The sequence below is a fragment of the Bombina bombina genome, chromosome 2 (assembly GCF_027579735.1).
Source record: "Bombina bombina isolate aBomBom1 chromosome 2, aBomBom1.pri, whole genome shotgun sequence".
NCBI classification, from domain to species: Eukaryota; Metazoa; Chordata; class Amphibia; order Anura; family Bombinatoridae; genus Bombina; species Bombina bombina.
In genome coordinates, this window is record NC_069500.1 from 872,875,836 (window position 1) to 872,900,835 (window position 25,000).

General features: G+C 42.6%; 1 protein-coding gene across 1 annotated transcript in view; it reads left to right on the forward strand.

The window, feature by feature from the left end:
- The window catches only part of HGSNAT (heparan-alpha-glucosaminide N-acetyltransferase), a 154,285-nt gene extending 140,682 nt beyond the window's left edge, over positions 1–13,603 (forward strand). The window contains exon 18 of the mRNA XM_053703202.1: positions 12,546–13,603. Within this exon, the coding sequence (XP_053559177.1) occupies positions 12,546–12,727 (182 nt within the window). The 3' untranslated portion in view covers positions 12,728–13,603. The remainder of the gene's footprint in view (positions 1–12,545) is intronic.
- Positions 13,604–25,000: the final 11,397 nt, after the last annotated feature.

The following is a 25,000-nucleotide window of genomic DNA, read 5'->3' on the forward strand; positions in this document are numbered from 1 at the left end:
TTGGGTCTCAGCAAAGCAGATACCAGGGACTGTAAAGGGGTTAAAGTTAAAAACGGCTCCGGTTCCGTTATTTTAAGGGTTAAAGCTTCCAAATTTGGTGTGCAATACTTTTAAGGCTTTAAGACACTGTGGTGAAATTTTGGTGAATTTTGAACAATTCCTTCATACTTTTTCGCAATTGCAGTAATAAAGTGTGTTCAGTTTAAAATTTAAAGTGACAGTAACGGTTTTATTTTAAAACGTTTTTTGTACTTTGTTATCAAGTTTATGCCTGTTTAACATGTCTGAACTACCAGATAGACTGTGTTCTGAATGTGGGGAAGCCAAGGTTCCTTTTCATTTAAATAAATGTGATTTATGTGACACTGAAAATGATGCCCAAGATGATTCCTCAAGTGAGGGGAGTAAGCATGGTACTGCATCATTCCCTCCTTCGTCTACACGAGTCTTGCCCACTCAGGAGGCCCCTAGTACATCTAGCGCGCCAATACTCCTTACTATGCAACAATTAACGGCTGTAATGGATAATTCTATCAAAAACATTTTAGCCAAAATGCCCACTTATCAGCGTAAGCGCGACTGCTCTGTTTTAGATACTGAAGAGCATGAGGACGCTGATGATAATGGTTCTGAAATGTCCCTACACCAGTCTGAGGGGGCCAGGGAGGTTTTGTCTGAGGGAGAAATTTCAGATTCAGGGAAAATTTCTCAACAAGCTGAACCCGATGTGATTACATTTAAATTTAAGTTGGAACATCTCCGCGCTCTGCTTAAGGAGGTATTATCCACTCTGGATGATTGTGAGAATTTGATCATCCCAGAGAAACTATGTAAAATGGACAAGTTCCTAGAGGTCCCGGGGCTCCCAGAAGCTTTTCCTATACCCAAGCGGGTGGCGGACATTGTAAATAAAGAATGGGAAAGGCCCGGTATACCTTTCGTCCCTCCCCCCATATTTAAAAAATTGTTTCCTATGGTCGACCCCAGAAAGGACTTATGGCAGACAGTCCCCAAGGTCGAGGGAGCGGTTTCTACTTTAAACAAACGCACCACTATACCCATAGAAGATGGTTGTGCTTTCAAAGATCCTATGGATAAAAAATTAGAAGGTTTGCTTAAAAAGATGTTTGTTCAGCAGGGTTACCTTCTACAACCAATTTCATGCATTGTCCCTGTCACTACAGCCGCGTGTTTCTGGTTCGATGAGCTAGTAAAGGCGATCGATAGTGATTCTCCTCCTTATGAGGAGATTATGGACAGAATCCGTGCTCTCAAATTGGCTAATTCTTTCACCCTAGACGCCACTTTGCAATTGGCTAGGTTAGCGGCAAAGAATTCTGGGTTTGCTATTGTGGCGCGCAGAGCGCTTTGGTTGAAATCTTGGTCAGCTGATGCGTCTTCCAAGAACAAACTCCTTAACATTCCTTTCAAGGGGAAAACGCTGTTTGGCCCTGACTTGAAAGAGATTATCTCTGATATCACTGGGGGTAAGGGCCACGCCCTTCCTCAGGATAGGTCTTTCAAGGCCAAAAATAAACCTAATTTTCGTCCCTTTCGTAGAAACGGACCAGCCCCAAGTGCTACGTCCTCTAAGCAAGAGGGTAATACTTCTCAAGCCAAGCCAGCCTGGAGACCAATGCAAGGCTGGAACAAGGGAAAGCAGGCCAAGAAACCTGCCACTGCTACCAAGACAGCATGAAATGTTGGCCCCCGATCCGGGACCGGATCTGGTGGGGGGCAGACTCTCTCTCTTCGCTCAGGCTTGGGCAAGAGATGTTCTGGATCCTTGGGCACTAGAAATAGTCTCCCAAGGTTATCTTCTGGAATTCAAGGGGCTTCCCCCAAGGGGGAGGTTCCACAGGTCTCAATTGTCTTCAGACCACATAAAAAGACAGGCATTCTTACATTGTGTAGAAGACCTGTTAAAAATGGGAGTGATTCATCCTGTTCCATTAGGAGAACAAGGGATGGGGTTCTACTCCAATCTGTTCATAGTTCCCAAAAAAGAGGGAACGTTCAGACCAATCTTAGATCTCAAGATCTTAAACAAGTTTCTCAAGGTTCCATCGTTCAAAATGGAAACCATTCGAACAATTCTTCCTTCCATCCAGGAAGGTCAATTCATGACCACGGTGGATTTAAAGGATGCGTATCTACATATTCCTATCCACAAGGAACATCATCGGTTCCTAAGGTTCGCATTCCTGGACAAGCATTACCAGTTTGTGGCGCTTCCTTTCGGATTAGCCACTGCTCCAAGGATTTTCACAAAGGTACTAGGGTCCCTTCTAGCGGTGCTAAGACCAAGGGGCATTGCAGTAGTACCTTACTTGGACGACATTCTGATTCAAGCGTCGTCCCTTCCTCAAGCAAAGGCTCACACGGACATAGTCCTGGCCTTTCTCAGATCTCACGGATGGAAAGTGAACGTGGAAAAGAGTTCTCTATCTCCGTCGACAAGGGTTCCCTTCTTGGGAACAATAATAGACTCCTTAGAAATGAGGATTTTTCTGACAGAGGCCAGAAAAACAAAACTTCTAAACTCTTGTCGGACACTTCATTCCGTTCCTCTTCCTTCCATAGCGCAGTGCATGGAAGTAATAGGTTTGATGGTAGCGGCAATGGACATAGTTCCTTTTGCGCGCATTCATCTAAGACCATTACAACTGTGCATGCTCAGTCAGTGGAATGGGGACTATACAGACTTGTCTCCGAAGATACAAGTAAATCAGAGGACCAGAGACTCACTCCGTTGGTGGCTGTCCCTGGACAACCTGTCACAAGGGATGACCTTCCGCAGACCAGAGTGGGTCATTGTCACGACCGACGCCAGTCTGATGGGCTGGGGCGCGGTCTGGGGATCCCTGAAAGCTCAGGGTCTTTGGTCTCGGGAAGAATCTCTTCTACCGATAAATATTCTGGAACTGAGAGCGATATTCAATGCTCTCAAGGCTTGGCCTCAGCTAGCAAAGGCCAAGTTCATACGGTTTCAATCAGACAACATGACGACTGTTGCGTACATCAACCATCAGGGGGGAACAAGGAGTTCCCTGGCGATGGAAGAAGTGACCAAAATCATTCAATGGGCGGAGACTCACTCCTGCCACCTGTCTGCAATCCACATCCCAGGAGTGGAAAATTGGGAAGCGGATTTTCTGAGTCGTCAGACATTACATCCGGGGGAGTGGGAACTCCATCCGGAAATCTTTGCCCAAATTACTCAACTGTGGGGCATTCCAGACATGGATCTGATGGCTTCTCGTCAGAACTTCAAGGTTCCTTGCTACGGGTCCAGATCCAGGGATCCCAAGGCCTTCAAACTAGCTTATGTATTCCCGCCGTTTCCTCTCATCCCCAGGCTGGTAGCCAGGATCCATCAGGAGAGGGCGTCGGTGATCTTGATAGCTCCTGCGTGGCCACGCAGGACTTGGTATGCAGATCTGGTGAATATGTCATCGGCTCCACCATGGAAGCTACCTTTGAGACGAGACCTTCTTGTTCAAGGTCCGTTCGAACATCCGAATCTGGTCTCACTCCAGCTGACTGCTTGGAGATTGAACGCTTGATCTTATCAAAACGTGGGTTCTCAGATTCTGTTATTGATACTCTTGTTCAGGCCAGAAAGCCTGTAACTAGAAAAATTTACCACAAAATATGGAAAAAAATATATCTGTTGGTGTGAATCTAAAGGATTCCCTTGGGACAAGGTAAAGATTCCTAAGATTCTATCCTTTCTTCAAGAAGGATTGGAGAAAGGATTATCTGCAAGTTCCTTGAAGGGACAGATTTCTGCCTTGTCTGTGTTACTCCACAAAAAGCTGGCAGCTGTGCCAGATGTTCAAGCCTTTGTTCAGGCTCTGGTTAGAATTAAGCCTGTTTACAAACCTTTGACTCCCCCTTGGAGTCTCAACTTAGTTCTTTCAGTTCTTCAGGGGGTTCCGTTTGAACCCTTACATTCCGTTGATATTAAGTTATTATCTTGGAAAGTTTTGTTTTTGGTTGCAATTTCTTCTGCCAGAAGAGTTTCAGAATTATCTGCTCTGCAGTGTTCTCCTCCTTATCTGGTGTTCCATGCAGATAAGGTGGTTTTACGTACTAAACCTGGTTTTCTTCCAAAAGTTGTTTCTAACAAAAACATTAACCAGGAGATAGTCGTGCCTTCTTTGTGTCCGAAACCAGTTTCGAAGAAGGAACGTTTGTTGCACAATTTGGATGTTGTTCGCGCTCTAAAATTCTATTTAGATGCTACAAAGGATTTTAGACAAACATCTTCCTTGTTTGTTGTTTATTCTGGTAAAAGGAGAGGTCAAAAAGCAACTTCTACCTCTCTCTCTTTTTGGATTAAAAGCATCATCAGATTGGCTTACGAGACTGCCGGACGGCAGCCTCCTGAAAGAATCACAGCTCATTCCACTAGGGCTGTGGCTTCCACATGGGCCTTCAAGAACGAGGCTTCTGTTGATCAGATATGTAGGGCAGCGACTTGGTCTTCACTGCACACTTTTACCAAATTTTACAAGTTTGATACTTTTGCTTCTTCTGAGGCTGTTTTTGGGAGAAAGGTTTTGCAAGCCGTGGTGCCTTCCATTTAGGTGACCTGATTTGCTCCCTCCCTTCATCCGTGTCCTAAAGCTTTGGTATTGGTTCCCACAAGTAAGGATGACGCCGTGGACCGGACACACCTATGTTGGAGAAAACAGAATTTATGTTTACCTGATAAATTACTTTCTCCAACGGTGTGTCCGGTCCACGGCCCGCCCTGGTTTTTTAATCAGGTCTGATAATTTATTTTCTTTAACTACAGTCACCACGGTATCATATGGTTTCTCCTATGCAAATATTCCTCCTTAACGTCGGTCGAATGACTGGGGTAGGCGGAGCCTAGGAGGGATCATGTGACCAGCTTTGCTGGGCTCTTTGCCATTTCCTGTTGGGGAAGAGAATATCCCACAAGTAAGGATGACGCCGTGGACCGGACACACCGTTGGAGAAAGTAATTTATCAGGTAAACATAAATTCTGTTTTTCTTCTTAAACGAGTCCACAGCTGCATTCATTACTTTTGGGAATTCAGGACCTGGCCACCAGTAGAAGGCAAAGACACCGCAGCCAAAGGCTTTAATACCTCCCCCACATCCCTCAGTCATTCTTTGCCTTTTCGTTACAGGAGGTTGGCATAGAAGTGTCAGATGTTTGAGATAGTCTCTTATGGAGGGTAGTACTCTTCGAAATGGGACTGGAGTTTTAAGTAGTCCTGTCAGCCTCTCGGTGAGAGCATGGATGAAGGTTAGAGTCCGAAGATGCAGGGAGAGTCTTTCTGCGAAACCATCCCGACTCATATTAACAGCTCTTTGGCAATCAGCGTTGACGAGTTTCGCTGCCTGCCTTTATTCACTCAAGTCCATGTCAGAGGCGAGGCTACTATCTGTCACACTGTTCCACAGCGTAGATTCCGGTAAGATCGTTTCATTTTACTTAATTTGTGAATGTGATGTTAACGAGAAGGTAGGGTCCCAGTGGGACTCCATTTATCTTAAAATAGGAATCATGGGTTAATATCCTCTGAGGGGGGTTATTGAACAGGGGGGACTTTAATCATGTTTGTTATGTGGTTCTATCTGCGGATGTGTAGTAATACTTTAGGCTCATGGCTTTTCGGAACATTAGATCTTATCAATTGGCGCGATCTTTAGATTTACGCACTCTTTTTATGACTTGCACGGTGCACCTCGTGACCGGTTGCGGTTACATTGTTTTTCACTTCCGTATGCTGACTGTGTGGCGACAGAGAGAATCTGCTCGTTGGTTGTCTGGTTCACAGAATGTGGTGAGTGCCCCAGCCATTGGAGGTGTAAAAAGGGTGCCAGTTAGTGTTTGTCATTTTTGTAATCCCAAGATGGAGGATTCTGATTTTTTTAGACACGGATGTCTCTGATGCAGAGAATGCGTCTTGTGATGAATATGAAATGGCCCGGGTTATCCATGCCCATCAGTTATGTTCCGATTGCCTTTCCAGAGTACTCTCTTCTCCTGATTCAGGGTCCTCAGAGTGCATTGAGCCATCCGCCCCCGAGGATTCTAGGTCCTGTGAGGCGTGTGTCCCAGAACTTTCCTTTGCTATGCAAGCAGGTGTCCCTATGGCCTTTAACTCCTCCGGAAGGTGGCTTGTTTCCTCCAGAGGTTACGGCACGGTTCCGCATGGCCATATCCAGGGCGTTGGCTCATTTGTATCTCCCAAGTGAAATACTAATGATACTAATGATACTGTCCGTGTTCGTCAACCAGGGCCCGTCGGACGTGAGATTGCCCGAATCAGTTTGGCCTCCTGGGGAAGAGTGGGCCTCTGAGGCTTCAGGGACCCCAACCTTGGGGCCAGAGTCGTTTGACGATCCAGCGAGGGATAATTTTGCCTTCTGTTATAGGTTGGCACTTTTTCGTGTCCTTTAACGGCATGCTTTGGCGTTGCTAAAGGATCCCAGTCCTAGTGGGCCGAGAGATCTGAGGCCTTAGATGCCGGATGGCAAACTGGGTTACACGCTTTGGGATGAAGCTAATCTCCTTTGACGTCTCCGTTTTTTTTAATTTTATGTATCGGTTCCAGTTCTGAGCTTGGGTGAAGGGGGCCTCTGATCGGCTGGTCCAGTTGGCGTACCTTTTTTCCTTGGGCGTTCACCCACCAGTGCTGCCTTACTTTTATTTTTGATCCGGATAGGATGTATTTGATTTGTTTGTATAAGCTCACGTCTGATATAACTTCCATTTTGGGAACGTTCTTTCTCTGAAACTGATACTTGCGATTTTGTGGTCGCATGGGCACTTCCTCGGAAGTTGCGCACTTTGGTTAAAGACCAAGGTTTTGTTTTCTAGTCATGTTATCGAACCTTCGGGTAGATTTTTCTTGAACCTTAAGACAGTTCTGGCGTGCTCTTGTACCAGGCAGGTACTGGTCGGGCGCTGTCTACTATTTCTTAGGTTCATGTCACCCTTGTGGTGCTGATTATCCTGTAGGATTCTAAAAGATGTCTTTTAACCTACGCAGATGCTCCCGTACTGCTGAGCGACATTGGAGGAAATTTCGGAGTTCAGCTGACTTTCTTCACTACAAGTTCATCCTGAACTCCTACTATTCTGCCCTTAATCTTTATAAGCAACAATATTTTTCTAATCTCATCTCTACTCTTTCCTCTAACCCTAAATGTCTGTTCAACACTCTTCTCCGCCCACCCCCACCTCCTAACACAACCTCTCTCTCAGCTCAAGATTTTGCAAGCCACTTCAACAACAAAATTGACTCCATCAGAAGTGAAATCAGCTCTCAACATACTTCCAATCTCCCACCCCCTCAAAAGCTCACGATCACCCAAAACCCAAATATCCAAAAATGCAGCTCTTTTGCCCCTGTTAATGAGGATGAAATTTCTGCCCTTATACTGTCCTCCCACCTCACTACCTGTCCCCTTGACCCCATCCCCTCACAGCTACTCCCCTCCCTCTCTTCTACCCTCACCCCCATACTCGCACACATTTTCAACCTCTCCCTCAGCACTGGTATATTTCCCTCATCTCTAAAACATGCACTGGTCACACCTATCCTCAAAAAACCTTCCCTTGATCCAACCTCCCTTTCCAATTACCGCCCTATTTCCCTACTCCCTCTTGCCTCAAAGCTCCTCGAAAAGCTAGTTTACGCACGTCTATCCCATTTCCTTACACTAAACTCTCTTCTTGACCCACTGCAATCTGGATTTCGTTCCCATCACTCTACAGAGACAGCAATTGTCAAGGTTACCAATGACCTACTTACAGCAAAATCCAAAGGCCACTTCTCTCTGCTTATCCTCCTTGACCTGTCTGCAGCCTTTGACACCCTCTTCTGCTCCAAGCCCTCCAATCCTTCGGCATCTGTGACACAGCTCTCTCGTGGTTCTCTTCCTATCTGACTAACCGTACATTTAGTGTAGCCTTCTCCGGAGCATCCTCTGCCCCGTTACCACTTTCTGTTGGGGTACCTCAAGGCTCTGTCCTTGGTCCCCTTCTCTTCTCAATCTACACGTCGTCACTAGGTTCCTTAATAAAGTCCCATGGGTTTCAATACCATTTGTATGCCGATGACACCCAAATCTACCTCTCTGCACCAGACCTACCTCCTTCCTTACTAACCCGTGTCACTAACTGTCTTTCTCACATATCATCTTGGATGTCCTCTCACTACCTTAAGCTAAATCTCTCCAAAACTGAACTCCTTATTTTTCCCCCTTCTTCCAATGTCTTAACCCCCAAAATTTCTATAACTGTTGATAATTCCATCATTACCCCTAACCCGCTCGCCCGATGTCTTAGGGTCACACTTGACTCAGATCTTTCCTTCACTCCTCACATCCAGTCCTTGGCTGAAGCCTGCCGCTTCCACCTTAAAAACATTGCTAAAATTAGACATTTCCTTACACAAGATACAACCAAGATTTTAATCCACTCTCTCATCCTTTCCCGCCTCGACTACTGCAATTCCGTCCTCTCTGGTCTACCTAGCTGCCGCATAGCTCCTTTACAATCCATTATGAATGCCTCTGCCAGGCTCATCTTCCTTACTCGTCGCTCTTCATCTGCTGCACCTCTCTGTCAATCCCTTCACTGGCTTCCTCTTGCCTCTAGGATTAAACATAAAATCCTCACCCTGACATATAAAGCTCTCAACTGCACTGCTCCCCCCTACATCTCAGAACTTGTCTCTAGATACTCTCCCTCCTGTCCCCTTCGATCAGCTCAGGATCTCCTCCTCTCCTCCTCTCTTGTTACTTCCTCACATTCACGTTTACAGGACTTCTCCAGACTGGCCCCCATCTTGTGGAATTCCCTGCCTCGCTCCATAAGTCTCTCCCCTAGTTTTAACAGCTTCAAGCACTCCCTAAAAACTCTACTATTCAGGGATGCATACAACCAACACTAACCTTTCCTAACGCCATTGCTTTCCCCTTGAACCCCTTAGATTGTAAGCCTATGGGCCCAGCTGTTTACAGATCGCTTCATAAGAGCCGACTACAACAGTGAAACTCTCGGCAGGGCCCTCTACCCACTTGACCCCTACAAAAGCTATCCTGTACACCGACTATGTTTACAGCGCTGCGGAATCTGTTGGCGCTCTACAAATACCTGATAATAATAATTTTAATGGCCCAGTGTTATGGACTCCGGGCTTGGTTCCTGCTACGTATGGGGCCTGGGGCATAGATCTAACGCTTCTGGTAAGAAGGTTGGGAGCTCCGATATAAGTTGGTTCTTTCTGGAATATTGCTTGAGATCCGTGACCAACTTTTTCAGACGTCATCGTGGTTCCTAGGGTCCCTGGAGATTCCTTTGGAGTCTGGAGATGTGATTGACTTCCGGAGATCTAGTATCTGGTGGATAATTTGCATCTTCACTTGCGGTATCTCTGGATGACGACTCTGTGGCCTAGTCGCATTACTTTTGCGGTGGCGATGTTTCCTTTCCTCCCATTTTGGGTTGGGTAATTGTTCTGGAAGTGCGGGCATGTCCTTCCTTTCTCTCAGTGTTTCGTTTGCTCTAGTAGGTAGAGTGCAGGAGCCACCCTGCCTTTCTACCAAGAGCTGCGAGGCTCCCGTTGTTATTCCAAGGATGACGGGAGACCGATCCTGCAAGGATCTCTGGAGACTGTCGTCTTCTCAAGATAAGAACTGCCCCTTGGATCTAAATCTAAGGATTTAGATGGCGGATGGCACTGTCTGGGTGCGCTCCTAACCATAGGTGGCAGCTTATTGGTTCCTCAGGAGCTTTAGATCTTCAGATCGGTTCCGTTTTTCAAAGACTCCGGCTTAGGACCATGTCTCTCTTGCCTGGAACGGATATGGACGGTCCTGCTTAACCTCAGTGTTTGGTTCTCCCGCGTGTCTCTTTGGAGCGGGCGGGGGTTTCTGACTCTCATGGGAGATTTATATCAGCCTGAGGCTTCAGTTTGAGGTTTTTCTGACAGATCCCTACTTGTCTGCTGGGACATCTGATGCTTCTGGTAGGCTCCAGTTGCTGTACCAACTAGACTGACAATATTGGAGTTTAGCCTCTATTGGTAGGGTGATTACCGTTGCCTAATTCTCTTTTTATCACCTAGGGTGAGGAAGGGGTTCTTAAGTGTTCTCCTTGATTTGGAGGTACCTCAGTATCTGGGAAGGACCCGTGGGTCCTTGTTTTCTTGCCTCGTAGGGTTTTTTCCCTCTCTTGCTTTCTCGGAATCACAGAATTGATTTCTGGTATCGGAATGCTGTGGGTCAGAGTACTTTCTTCCCTTGAGGAGTGTTTCTTCTTTTTAGAAGGCTGCTGTGTAGGGGTCCTTGGACCCGAGCATGAGGTTCCTGTCAGGGTTCTACTCTGGGGGTTTGATTCCTTTTAGGTTCCTCCTTTTTCTTCCAAGGGTTTGAGACTCTTGTTTTCGGTCCTTCACTAGCCTTTGGGCTGGGGCCGTTATCCTGGAAGGAAGGCCGGGGATCATTCTGTTTTTTTGAAGTATGGACCGTTTCTGGTATTGAATTTGTCCTCCCCTTTAATGGGGGGGACTCTTCGTGCCCATCTCTCTACTTGTGGCGTCTGCTGCCGGGATGGAACGCTCATTGGACGGGAGCTGTTGTCGAGATTTTTCGGCACATCTCGGTGGGATGTGTCTCACGATGGCTCAGGATAGCTTTGTTACCCGGTGATTGGTCATCGCGAGTTTTGCTCACAGGTGGCTTTGTGCCCTCTTGGGGAGTTATTTTTTAGCTGCTAGGACAGTTTTTTTTTGTCTATGCTTGTCTAGCCTGACGGGTTTTGACTTGTCTTGGTTGCAAGGAGGAACTCACGGTTTTCTGGAACACCATAGTTGATATGGTGCAGTGTCAGGGATATGAGGGTAACTTTCCGGTCATCCTAGTGAAGTTTTCTCCTGACTATGAACTTATCTTCTGGTCCTTGTCCTCTTAAGGAGTTTGATTCCTTGGACAGTGATCCTGTTGCAACCTTGGGTTGCTCTAAGTTGGATTAGGCCCTTTGGATATCTCATGGGGTCTTCCTTTCTCTCTCTCGGGGGTAGATAGGTTTTTTTTGTCCAGCTTGTCTTGAGCCCGTGTTGGATGGTCCTTCGGATCTCATATGGGTTCCTCTACTTTCCCTCTTGGGGTTTGATAGTTTTTTTTTGGCTTAGGTCAGAAATGTTTTCTGTGGGAGTTGAGAGCCGCAGGGCTAACTCCTTGGAAGCCTTTGTGCTCAGCAGACTCTGGGTCTGAGTGGTCTCTAGCACGGCTTTGCAGGTTGCGTAACTGATGAGTGGTTACCCAGGCTTCCGTTTTGCACCCTTTGTTTGCATTCAGTGTCCTCTAGCTTGGGTATTGTTTTTCCAAAAGTAATGAATGCAGCTGTGGACTCTTCCCGTTTAAGAAAAAAAACATAAATTATGCTTACCTGATAATTTTCTTTTCTTCTGACGGGAAGAGTCCACAGCTCCCGCCCGCGCTTTATCTATGGGGCAGCAGTACAGTTTTGTTCTTCTGGGACCTTTTTTCACCCTGATATTTCTCCTACTGTTCCATGTTCCCTTGGCAGAATGACTGGGGGATGAGGGAAGTGGGGGAGGTATTTGAAGCCTTTTGCTGGGGTGTCTTTGCCTCCTCCTGGTGGCCAGGTTCTAAATTCCCAAAAGTAATTAATGCATCTGTGGACTCTTCCCGTCAGAAGAAAAGAAAATTATCAGGTAAGCATAATTTTATGTTTTTTTCTATAGTGTAGCGGTCCCACCTGTTCCCATCCCTCCCGCCCCCCTCCAGTGATGGGCTGCCCACCCACCTCCCACCTAACCCTCCCACTCCACCAACGATCGGCACCACTGCTACCCAATGCAGAGAGGGACACAGAGTACCTCTGCAAGACTATTTCTGCACTGCCCCACTCGTGGGCCATGCAGAAATAGCGCGATCTCGCTACTTTTAGCAAATCGCGGCAGAAGTTCTTTAGGGATTAATGACCATGGCTGTCCTCGTATAGTCTCTACTGCGCATCAGCACTTGTCATTAAGGCCAGGTATGTTTGTCTTGCGCAGTCTCTACTGCGCATGACTGCGTCAAACATACGTGGCCTTTTATTATATAGGATATATATATTACTAGATTTACTGGTTTAACAAGTTACTGGAAACACTTTAAGGGTAGAGTATTAAATGTATGGAAAATGCTCTGTTATTTTGTATATGAAACAGTTGTCTGTGTTCAATCAAACCACAACCCATTTAATTGGACTGAACTTGCAGGAAGAGACATCCTTATACTATCTCTCTCTTTATAAAACTGCTTCCTTCGCTTATCTTATTATATACACACAAAGGCCAATACTGACTCTTGTTAACATAGCTTTTTTATAGAGAATACTGCTGTATACATATTTTTCAGTATAGCTAAAATGGTATCGACAAGCAAAATCAACTATTTCGGCTACACCATTTTCCTCTTGTTGATGCATTTGTTTTGAAGACTGAGGATAATCAGTAGCATTCTATTTTTTTTTCTTAAGGTATGAACTCTATACTGGTTTATGTGGGCCATGAAGTATTTGAAAATTATTTCCCATTCAAGTGGAAGATGACAGACACTCAGTCACATGCGGAGCACCTCACTCAAAACCTTGTAGCAACTTCTATTTGGGTACTCATTTCATTCATCCTTTACAGGAAGCGGATATTTTGGAAGATTTAAAAGGACATTCATGCTCTCATCCAATACAGATGAGGTTTAATCTCATGATTCAAGTATTAACTGTGCCATTTTACAATCTTATTGACTTTGTAGATCATGCATTGGCTGACAGAGGAAAATTCCAGTATGAGATGTCAGCCATTTTGAAGCTTATGGAAAAGGTTCCTTAATATAAAGGGACTGTTTTAAAGCTAAGTTTCTGTAGGTAAAATAATATTTATCTTAAGTGTGTGGATCCTTTAAAGGGACATTAAAGTAATTTTTTTATATATATATGCATAGTGTACATTAGGAATTTAGCACCACATTAAAGGGACAGTCTACTCCAGAATTTGTATTGTTTAAAAATAGATAAACCCTTTATTTACCCAGTTTTGCATAACCAACAAGGTTATATTAATATACTTTGTACCTCTGATTTCTAAGCCACTGCAGACAGCCCCCTTATCTCAGTTCTTTTGACAGACTTGCATTTGAGCCAATCAGTGCTGACTCATAATTAACTCCATAGGAGTGAGCACAATGTTATCTATATAGCACACATGAACTAGCGTTGTCTAGCTGTGAAAAACTGTCAAAATGCAGTGAGATAAGAGGCTGCCTTCAAGGCTTAGAAATTAGCATATGAGCCTACTTAGGTCTAGCTTTCAACAAAGAACACATAGAGAACAAAGCAAATTAGATGATAAAAGTGAATTGGAAATTGCATGCCCTATCTGAATCATGAAAGTTTAATTTGACTAGAATGTTCCTTTTAAAATATATGCATAAAAAATAGATGTTTTAAACGCATTTAAAATGTTTATTTCTCCAACATAGGTGTGTCCGGTCCACGGCGTCATCCTTACTTGTGGGATATTCTCTTCCCCAACAGGAAATGGCAAAGAGCCCAGCAAAGCTGGTCACATGATCCCTCCTAGGCTCCGCCTACCCCAGTCATTCTCTTTGCCGTTGTACAGGCAACATCTCCACGGAGATGGCTTAGAGTTTTTTAGTGTTTAACTGTAGTTTTTATTATTCAATCAAGAGTTTGTTATTTTGAAATAGTGCTGGTATGTACTATTTACTCAGAAACAGAAAAGAGATGAAGATTTCTGTTTGTATGAGGAAAATGATTTTAGCAACCGTCACTAAAATCCATGGCTGTTCCACACAGGACTGTTGAGAGCAATTAACTTCAGTTGGGGGAACAGTGAGCAGTCTCTTGCTGCTTGAGGTATGACACATTCTAACAAGACGATGTAATGCTGGAAGCTGTCATTTTCCCTCTGGGATCCGGTAAGCCATGTTTATTACGATTGTAAATAAGGGCTTCAAAAAGGGCTTATTAAGACTGTAGACTTTTTTTTGGGCTAAATCGATTGATTATTAACACATATTTAGCCTTGAGGAATCATTTTATCTGGGTATTTTGATATAATAATATCGGCAGGCACTGTTTTAGACACCTTATTCTTTAGGGGCTTTCCCAAAGCATAGGCAGAGCCTCATTTTCGCGCCGGTGTTGCGCACTTGTTTTTGAGAGGCATGGCATGCAGTCGCATGTGAGAGGAGCTCTGATACTTAGAAAAGACTTTCTGAAGGCGTCATTTGGTATCGTATTCCCCTTGGGGCTTGGTTGGGTCTCAGCAAAGCAGATACCAGGGACTGTAAAGGGGTTAAAGTTCAAAACGGCTCCGTTTCCGTTATTTTAAGGGTTAAAGCTTCCAAATTTGGTGTGCAATACTTTTAAGGCTTTAAGACACTGTGGTGAAAATTTGGTGAATTTTGAACAATTCCTTCATGTTTTTTCGCATTTGCAGTAATAAAGTGTGTTCAGTTTAAAATTTAAAGTGACAGTAACGGTTTTATTTTAAAACGTTTTTTGTACTTGTTATCAAGTTTATGCCTGTTTAACATGTCTGAACTACCAGATAGACTGTGTTCTGAATGTGGGGAAGCCAGAATTCCTATTCATTTAAATAAATGTGATTTATGTGACAATGACAATGATGCCCAAGATGATTCCTCAAGTGAGGGGAGTAAGCATGGTACTGCATCATTCCCTCCTTCGTCTACACGAGTCTTGCCCACTCAGGAGGCCCCTAGTACATCTAGCGCGCCAATACTCCTTACTATGCAACAATTAACGGCTGTAATGGATAATTCTGTCAAAAACATTTTAGCCAAAATGAACACTTATCAGCGTAAGCGCGACTGCTCTGTTTTAGATACTGAAGAGCATGACGACGCTGATATTAATATTTCTGAAGGGCCCCTAACTCAGTCTGATGGGGCCAGGGAGGTTTTGTCTGAGGGAGAAATTACTGATTCAGGGAACATTTCTCAACAAGCTGAACCTGATGTGATTGCATTTAAATTTAAGTTGGAACATCTCCGCATTCTGCTTAAGGAGGTATTATCCACTCTGGATGATTGTGACAAGTTGGTCATCCCAGAGAAACTATGTAAAATGGACAAGTTCCTAGAGGTGCCGGGGCTCCCAGAAGCTTTTCCTATACCCAAGCGGGTGGCGGACATTGTTAATAAAGAATGGGAAAGGCCCGGTATTCCTTTCGTCCCTCCCCCCATATTTAAAAAATTGTTTCCTATGGTCGACCCCAGAAAGGACTTATGGCAGACAGTCCCCAAGGTCGAGGGAGCGGTTTCCACTTTAAACAAACGCACCACTATACCCATAGAGGATAGTTGTGCTTTCAAAGATCCTATGGATAAAAAATTAGAAGGTTTGCTTAAAAAGATGTTTGTTCAGCAGGGTTACCTTCTACAACCAATTTCATGCATTGTCCCTGTCGCTACAGCCGCATGTTTCTGGTTCGATGAGCTGATAAAGGCGGTCGACAGTGATTCTCCTCCTTATGAGGAGATTATGGACAGAATCAATGCTCTCAAATTGGCTAATTCTTTCACCCTAGACGCCACTTTGCAATTGGCTAGGTTAGCGGCTAAGAATTCTGGGTTTGCTATTGTGGCGCGCAGAGCGCTTTGGTTGAAATCTTGGTCGGCTGATGCGTCTTCCAAGAACAAGCTACTTAACATTCCTTTCAAGGGGAAAACGCTGTTTGGCCCTGACTTGAAAGAGATTATCTCGGATATCACTGGGGGTAAGGGCCACGCCCTTCCTCAGGATCGGCCTTTCAAGGCAAAAAATAAACCTAATTTTCGTCCCTTTCGTAGAAACGGACCAGCCCAAAGTGCTACGTCCTCTAAGCAAGAGGGTAATACTTCTCAAGCCAAGCCAGCTTGGAGACCAATGCAAGGCTGGACCAAGGGAAAGCAGGCCAAGAAACCTGCCACTGCTACCAAGACAGCATGAAATGTTGGCCCCCGATCCGGGACCGGATCTGGTGGGGGGCAGACTCTCTCTCTTCGCTCAGGCTTGGGCAAGAGATGTTCTGGATCCTTGGGCGCTAGAAATAGTCTCCCAAGGTTATCTTCTGGAATTCAAGGGACTTCCCCCAAGGGGGAGGTTCCACAGGTCTCAGTTGTCTTCAGACAGGCATTCTTACATTGTGTAGAAGACCTGTTAAAAATGGGAGTGATTCATCCCGTTCCATTAAGAGAACAAGGGATGGGGTTCTACTCCAATCTGTTTATAGTTCCCAAAAAAGAGGGAACGTTCAGACCAATCTTAGATCTCAAGATCTTAAACAAGTTTCTCAAGGTTCCATCGTTCAAGATGGAAACCATTCGAACTATTCTTCCTTCCATCCAGGAAGGTCAATTCATGACCACGGTGGATTTAAAGGATGCGTATCTACATATTCCTATCCACAAGGAACATCATCGGTTCCTGAGGTTCGCATTCCTGGACAAACATTACCAGTTCGTGGCGCTTCCTTTCGGATTAGCCACTGCTCCAAGGATTTTCACAAAGGTACTAGGGTCCCTTCTAGCTGTGCTAAGACCAAGGGGCATTGCTGTAGTACCTTACTTGGACGACATTCTGATTCAAGCGTCGTCCCTTCCTCAAGCAAAGGCTCACACGGACATTGTCCTGGCCTTTCTCAGATCTCACGGATGGAAAGTGAACGTGGAAAAGAGTTCTCTATCTCCGTCAACAAGGGTTCCCTTCTTGGGAACAATAATAGACTCCTTAGAAATGAGGATTTTTCTGACAGAGGCCAGAAAAACAAAACTTCTAGACTCTTGTCGGATACTTCATTCCGTTCCTCTTCCTTCCATAGCTCAGTGCATGGAAGTGATCGGGTTGATGGTAGCGGCAATGGACATAGTTCCTTTTGCACGCATTCATCTAAGACCATTACAACTGTGCATGCTCAGTCAGTGGAATGGGGACTATACAGACTTGTCTCCGAAGATACAAGTAAATCAGAGGACCAGAGACTCACTCCGTTGGTGGCTGTCCCTGGACAACCTGTCACGAGGGATGACATTCCGCAGACCAGAGTGGGTCATTGTCACGACCGACGCCAGTCTGATGGGCTGGGGCGCGGTCTGGGGATCCCTGAAAGCTCAGGGTCTTTGGTCTCGGGAAGAATCTCTTCTACCGATAAATATTCTGGAACTGAGAGCGATATTCAATGCTCTCAAGGCTTGGCCTCAGCTAGCGAGGGCCAAGTTCATACGGTTTCAATCAGACAACATGACAACTGTTGCGTACATCAACCATCAGGGGGGAACAAGGAGTTCCCTGGCGATGGAAGAAGTGACCAAAATCATTCTATGGGCGGAGTCTCACTCCTGCCACCTGTCTGCTATCCACATCCCAGGAGTGGAAAATTGGGAAGCGGATTTTCTGAGTCGTCAGACATTGCATCCGGGGGAGTGGGAACTCCATCCGGAAATCTTTGCCCAAGTCACTCAGCTGTGGGGCATTCCAGACATGGATCTGATGGCCTCTCGTCAGAACTTCAAAGTTCCTTGCTACGGGTCCAGATCCAGGGATCCCAAGGCGGCTCTAGTGGATGCACTAGTAGCACCTTGGACCTTCAAACTAGCTTATGTGTTCCCGCCGTTTCCTCTCATCCCCAGGCTGGTAGCCAGGATCAATCAGGAGAGGGCGTCGGTGATCTTGATAGCTCCTGCGTGGCCACGCAGGACTTGGTACGCAGATCTGGTGAATATGTCATCGGCTCCTCCTTGGAAGCTACCTTTGAGACGAGACCTTCTTGTTCAGGGTCCGTTCGAACATCCGAATCTGGTTTCACTCCAGCTGACTGCTTGGAGATTGAACGCTTGATCTTATCGAAGCGAGGATTCTCAGATTCTGTTATCGATACTCTTGTTCAGGCCAGAAAGCCTGTAACTAGAAAGATTTACCACAAAATTTGGAAAAAATATATCTGTTGGTGTGAATCTAAAGGATTCCCTTGGGACAAGGTTAAGATTCCTAGGATTCTATCCTTCCTTCAAGAAGGATTGGAAAAAGGATTATCTGCAAGTTCCCTGAAGGGACAGATTTCTGCCTTGTCTGTGTTACTTCACAAAAAGCTGGCCGCTGTGCCAGATGTTCAAGCCTTTGTTCAGGCTCTGGTTAGAATTAAGCCTGTTTACAAACCTTTGACTCCTCCTTGGAGTCTCAATTTAGTTCTTTCAGTTCTTCAGGGGGTTCCGTTTGAACCCTTGCATTCCGTTGATATTAAGTTATTATCTTGGAAAGTTTTGTTTTTAGTTGCAATTTCTTCTGCTAGAAGAGTTTCAGAATTATCTGCTCTGCAGTGTTCTCCTCCTTATCTGGTGTTCCATGCAGATAAGGTGGTTTTACGTACTAAACCTGGTTTTCTTCCAAAAGTTGTTTCTAACAAAAACATTAACCAGGAGATTATCGTACCTTCTCTGTGTCCGAAACCAGTTTCAAAGAAGGAACGTTTGTTGCACAATTTGGATGTTGTTCGCGCTCTAAAATTCTATTTAGATGCTACAAAGGATTTTAGACAAACATCTTCCTTGTTTGTTGTTTATTCCGGTAAAAGGAGAGGTCAAAAAGCAACTTCTACCTCTCTCTCTTTTTGGATTAAAAGCATCATCAGATTGGCTTACGAGACTGCCGGACGGCAGCCTCCCGAAAGAATCACAGCTCATTCCACTAGGGCTGTGGCTTCCACATGGGCCTTCAAGAACGAGGCTTCTGTTGATCAGATATGTAGGGCAGCGACTTGGTCTTCACTGCACACTTTTACCAAATTTTACAAGTTTGATACTTTTGCTTCTTCTGAGGCTATTTTTGGGAGAAAGGTTTTGCAAGCCGTGGTGCCTTCCATTTAGGTGACCTGATTTGCTCCCTCCCTTCATCCGTGTCCTAAAGCTTTGGTATTGGTTCCCACAAGTAAGGATGACGCCGTGGACCGGACACACCTATGTTGGAGAAAACAGAATTTATGTTTACCTGATAAATTACTTTCTCCAACGGTGTGTCCGGTCCACGGCCCGCCCTGGTTTTTTTAATCAGGTCTGATAATTTATTTTCTTTAACTACAGTCACCACGGTACCATATGGTTTCTCCTATGCAAATATTCCTCCTTAACGTCGGTCGAATGACTGGGGTAGGCGGAGCCTAGGAGGGATCATGTGACCAGCTTTGCTGGGCTCTTTGCCATTTCCTGTTGGGGAAGAGAATATCCCACAAGTAAGGATGACGCCGTGGACCGGACACACCGTTGGAGAAAGTAATTTATCAGGTAAACATAAATTCTGTTTTTATTAGCAAAATTCATATTCTTTTGAAGCCCTGGGCCATACCACTTGAAAAACCTTTTTAGGAATGTTTAGCTTGCTTCCTTTGCACTTTTAAGTTAGGGATATATGTAAATTAGTTCCTGCACTTATCGGACAGTTACAGGGTTATAGCTCAGAATTTTATTGGATGCATTTGAGCTTCTTTTGGGCCAGTGTAAAAAAAACTCAATTTTCAGTAATATATTACAAGAAAATAGGCCAAAGTAATGAATGTACACTGCGTTTTATTTACTATGCATTATTAAACAATTTATGGGGAGTACAGGTTTTTAAAATACATTAAAAATTAAAAATAAAACTGAACCAAAAATATCTAAATGTTATCATTTTACATTGATGTCTGCGCTTTCTTTTTAGATATCAAAGGTTTGCCTTAATCCATGTATTTAAAGGGACATGCTACCCAAATGGTGAAGCACTTGAAAGTGATGCAGCATAGCTGTAAAAAGCTGACTAGAAACCTGAACATCTTTATGTAAAAATGAAAAGATATTTACCTCTAAATTTACAAAGTATTCAAAGTATTTAAGAGACTTTAAACAGCCAGTAAGAATGCTCGTCCCAGGACATCCAAGGGAGTGTGCATGTTGCATGTGCAGTCAAGGTCCTGTTATTTTCCTATTCAGTTTAAGGAAGTTTACTGTGAAATCTCATGAGATCACAGCAAAGCAGCTCAAGACCTCAGCACTGCTGATTGGCTATTGTGTTTTGTTTTTTTGTGTTTGTTTTTTTAACTTGCAGCACCTTTAACTGTTTACAGAGCACTTACTCTGAAGAGCTGAAGAGATTTTGAGGTAACATATCTTCCCTTTTTACATAGAAATGTCCAGGTGATATTTTCATACCCGCTTTTTACAGTTATGCTGCATCACTTTAAAGCGATTTAGTATATACGTATTTAGTCCCTTTAAATTACACAAATCTCAGCAGATGCGCTGCTTACTCTCAAATGTAACATCTTAAATCTATTTACCAATGAGATTGTCTAGACACTACATAATTTATGTTTTATCTTTTAAAGGGAACACATTGCTTCTTTGTTTAGATAAATTGTAACCATTATTAACCTCAATGTGCAAGTCATTCAGTTTCCATTCTGACTAGGCTGCTTGTTTTATTTTCATGGGAGCACTATTAACACATTTTAACTGTATTTATCAGCCATGTTTTTAAAAAAATTGTTAATATTTTGTATAATATGACATTAAAGGGAACTTTACCTTTTAAAGGTGCCCCCAGCTAGTACCAGGCCTTTATTTACTTGCGTGTTATCTGAACGCTTATGCATGGTAGCTTCATTCATACTTTCACAGGACGTTGTAAAAAAAAAAAAAAAATGTGGGTGCTCAAGGAATAAAAAATGTGTGTGGGGGGGGAGGTTAGTTATGTTTAGCAGAAACGCTCCCTGCACAATTTAAAGAAAAAGGGGTGCATTATGCTGAGCACGTTTAAAGATGAAATGTATCGTAAAAATGGCAGATCTGAAAAGTGTGTAAGCGGGTATTGTATATTATTGCCAATAAAGATGTAATTGTTGCCAATGTTTTCCTAAAGTGTAATTTCCCTTTAAGTACATAAAAAAACTACTTTTCAGTTTACTATAATTAAAACCTGACCTTTAATCCTTTACATTTCATGGGGTCCACAGATGGAGACAACATTTTGAGCCTACTATTGGCTTATAATCATGTGGATCCCATGAAACGTAAAGAATAAAGGTTCAGATTTAAAGGAACAGTGTATTTTTTTTATGTGTTTCCAATGATCCATTTTACCTGTGAGTGGGATCAAATTGTTTTTAAATAGATCCTTTACCTTGATTTTGCCATTTAAAATAGCTGATTTTAACTGCTGTATTCCCACCTATACCGAACATTTAAATACTTAGGAATTCGCTATGGAAAAAAACAGGACAATAAATTACACTTCCGGTGGGGGTGGGGGAGCATAGAGATAAGTACTCAAATGTTCATTTACAATTGTATACAATGTACGTACATTTTCAATAATCACAAAATGGCTATATGAAAGCTATAAACAAGAACATTTTGAAAAAATCACGCTACCCAGTGGGCACAGAGGGGTACTAAAATTTTATTTTTCCATTGTTTTCCGTGTTCTCGCTTTGTATAGAGAGATAAGGAGGAGTTTGTGTAAATATAGAGAGATAAGCTAATGAGGTTTGCTCTGCTTGCAGTCTCACCCCTTTTCACAGGGTTGTGGTTTTATTTAGAGACCGCTATTCCATACACAAAAAATAAATAAAAGTAGTAATTATTAAAGTAAATAACTAGAGTTAATTTCTGATTAATTTTATACACTGCAGCTGGTATAACAAGTAACTGTAAACATGTTAAATACAGTAGAATTGCATAATCAACATGCTTAATAAGACAATGCAATAGCATTTATTCTGATTTATAAATGAGCAGTACATTTTTTTTTTTAAACAAATTTCAAATTTACTTCAGTTTGCTAGTTCCTTGTATCATGTGACAGTCATCCACCAATCACAGACTCATATGACTACACTTTGTATTCTTGCACATGCTCATTACTTCCAGGGTGTCATTTTAAAGCTCTTGGTCCCCAGATGCCACAGTCCAAAAATTTGTTACTGGGGACCGGAGTTACAGTCCGTTGAAGTTATGGAGTTAGGGGTGTCCAAAACCCCCAGTTCCCAAAGGAGCTCCCCTCTGAAAATTGCCACAGCTCTTGTCCTCCCAAGGGGCTAACAATACCCAAAAGAGCGGAGCTCTGGGGTACAGGGCTGCTGGAGCGACCAGGGGTAAAGTTAGCGGGTGTTCTGCTGTCCTGTGGCCGACCGTGAGTTCCAGGAGCCTGGCCAGCCTGAGAGGGGTTAGGCGGGTATCCTTTATGAGGCAGCCGACCGGGAGTTCCAGGAGCCCGGCCAGCCTAGGAGGGTTTTCCTGGTCATAAACTAACTCTTCTCTGAACACAAAAACAAGCCAACACAGAGCAAACAAACAGTCTCCAGAGATGGTGGTTGCTTTGAGGAGCCCCAAAACCACTGAGAAACAACAGGGGTGAGGTTGTAGGGGGGTGGGGGTAGCCTTAGCCGTCTGATATCCGTGACAGGTATTATGTCCCTTTTAAGGGACATAAAACAGGTTGGGATAGAGACAAAATATAATATGTACTTTAATTACTTTACCTGCAAATCTATACTGCAGTGCCTCGACAATAACCCTTTATTTTAAGTTTCTAAATTGTACAGCTCTAACTTTGCCCACACAATTCCTTATATGGCTGTATCTGTCTACCTTAGCTTTGGTAGAACACAAGCCTTTAACACTCATTATCTGCTGGAGCATGCCTAGAAGCAAAAAAGCTGCTGTGAACTCAGTTGAAATACAATGCCTGTGTTTCTGATGCTAAAAGGGGGAGGTGGATCAGACTTCTCCAGGCAGCTTAGCTATGTAACTAATGTTGCTTATTTTTTAAAATACTTGCCAGCAATTTTTAAACATAATTTTTATGCAAACTATTTTTACTTAATTAGCCATTTTAGGATATTCACAGATCTCAACATGTTTTATGGCACATTTTACAGCACAGTGTCCCTTTAATTATAACGGGCTGGTATGTTTTGTGTTTTTTTGATCAGTGAAGGGAGGTAGATCATCCCATGCCTGGTGAAACTGTGGGTGCTGTGTCTTATTTTTTTGTGATTCTTTGCCTCTAGTCATTACAGATTAGTTAAAGTGACACTCAAGTCAAAATTAAACTTCAAGATTCAGATAGAGCAGCAATTTTAAACAACTTTCCAATTTACTTCAATTAACAAAATGTGCACAGTCTTTTTATATTTACACTTTTTGAGTCACAAACTCCTACTGAGCATGTGCAAGAGTTCACTTCATATACGTACATGCATTTGTGATTGGCTGATGGCTGTCACATGATACAGGGGGAGTGGAAATAGACATAACTTTGCAATTTATTTAAAAAAAATTCTACAAATCATTTGAAGTTCAAACTAAGTGCTATTGCATTGTCTTCTTATCATGCATTTGCTGATTATGCAAAACTACTGCATTGACTGGTCCTTTAAAAGTCCATCAGACTACTTGGTAATCATAATCGTTTAAAATTCTACAGGATTTACATACTAGAATAAACTTTATTTGTTGCTTTAGAAATTACATTTACACTGAGATTTTAATCTCTATTAGCTGTCCTCATTTAAAAATGTAATTATAAACATTGGTTCCTGGAAAGTTTAGTAAATAGAATATTTTGAAAAGCTCTCCAGTCTTTTATTCCTTGTGTAGATCAGTGATTGGTCTGTTTTATAAAAACTATTTGTTTTAAATTATATTTCTCAATATATATATATATATATATATATATATATATACACACATATATATATATATATACAGTATAAATATATGAACATCGCTCTTAATTTGGTATATACCTCTTTTTATTATAACGATAAAATTACATGCTTTAATTTATTAAGAGCATATTTATGTGGAATACATATTTAATTTAAAGGGACACTGAACCCATTTTTTTTCTTTTGTGATTGAGATAGAGCATGCAATTTTAAGCAACTTTCTAATTTACTCCTATGATCAATTTTTATTTGTTCTCTTGCTATCTTTATTTGAAAAAGAAGGCATCTAAGCTTTTTTATTAGTTTAGAACTTTGGACAGCACTTTTTTATTGGTGGATGAATTTATCCACCAATCATCAAAAGCAACCCAGGTTGTTCACCAAAAATGGGCCGGCATCTAAACTTACATTTTTGCATTTCAAATAAAGATACCAAGAGAATGAAGAAAATTTGATAATAGGAGTAAATTAGAAAATTGCTTAAAATTTCATGCTCCATCTGAATCACGAAAGAAAAAGTTTAGGTTCAGTGTACCTTTAAGTATAGCAACATCATTTTAGTATTATTGTGTTACACATAGTGCTTACAGTTGTATGTGACCAAAATATAAATATAACATATATTTTATGTGGATACCATACTTAAAAGGACATTAAACACTTTGAGATGGTAATATAAAATGATAAATCTTATAAATAAAAAAAAAAACTCTGCAATATACTTTCATTATTTATTTTGTCCCCTTTTCCAGTAATTCCATTCTGAAATTGTGAGCATTTCAGTTCCTCTTAGAAATGGAAGTGCAGAACACTGTTATATTCCACACAGCCATTGGCTGAACACTCTAGTGACCTATTTATAACTGTCCCTAATTGGCCACATCAGAGAAGGTAACAACATGGCAGCTCTCATTGTTTTATAGACACTAAAACTTTACACTTATTTTGTCAATATTTAAACAACTAATTAAACTTTAACAAATACATATACATGTTATTCTAAGACTGATCTTTTCTTTGAATGCATCATTCTATCTAGCATTTATTTATTGTTTAATGTCCCTTTAAGTTAGTCATATAATAGATGTGATTTTTTTTCTACTTTAATTCTATAATGCATAAAAAAACACACGTGATAATAAAAACTACTCTAAAAAAAACAAACATTTTTGAATAAACTACTGCACACTGCATAAATCAATCTGTC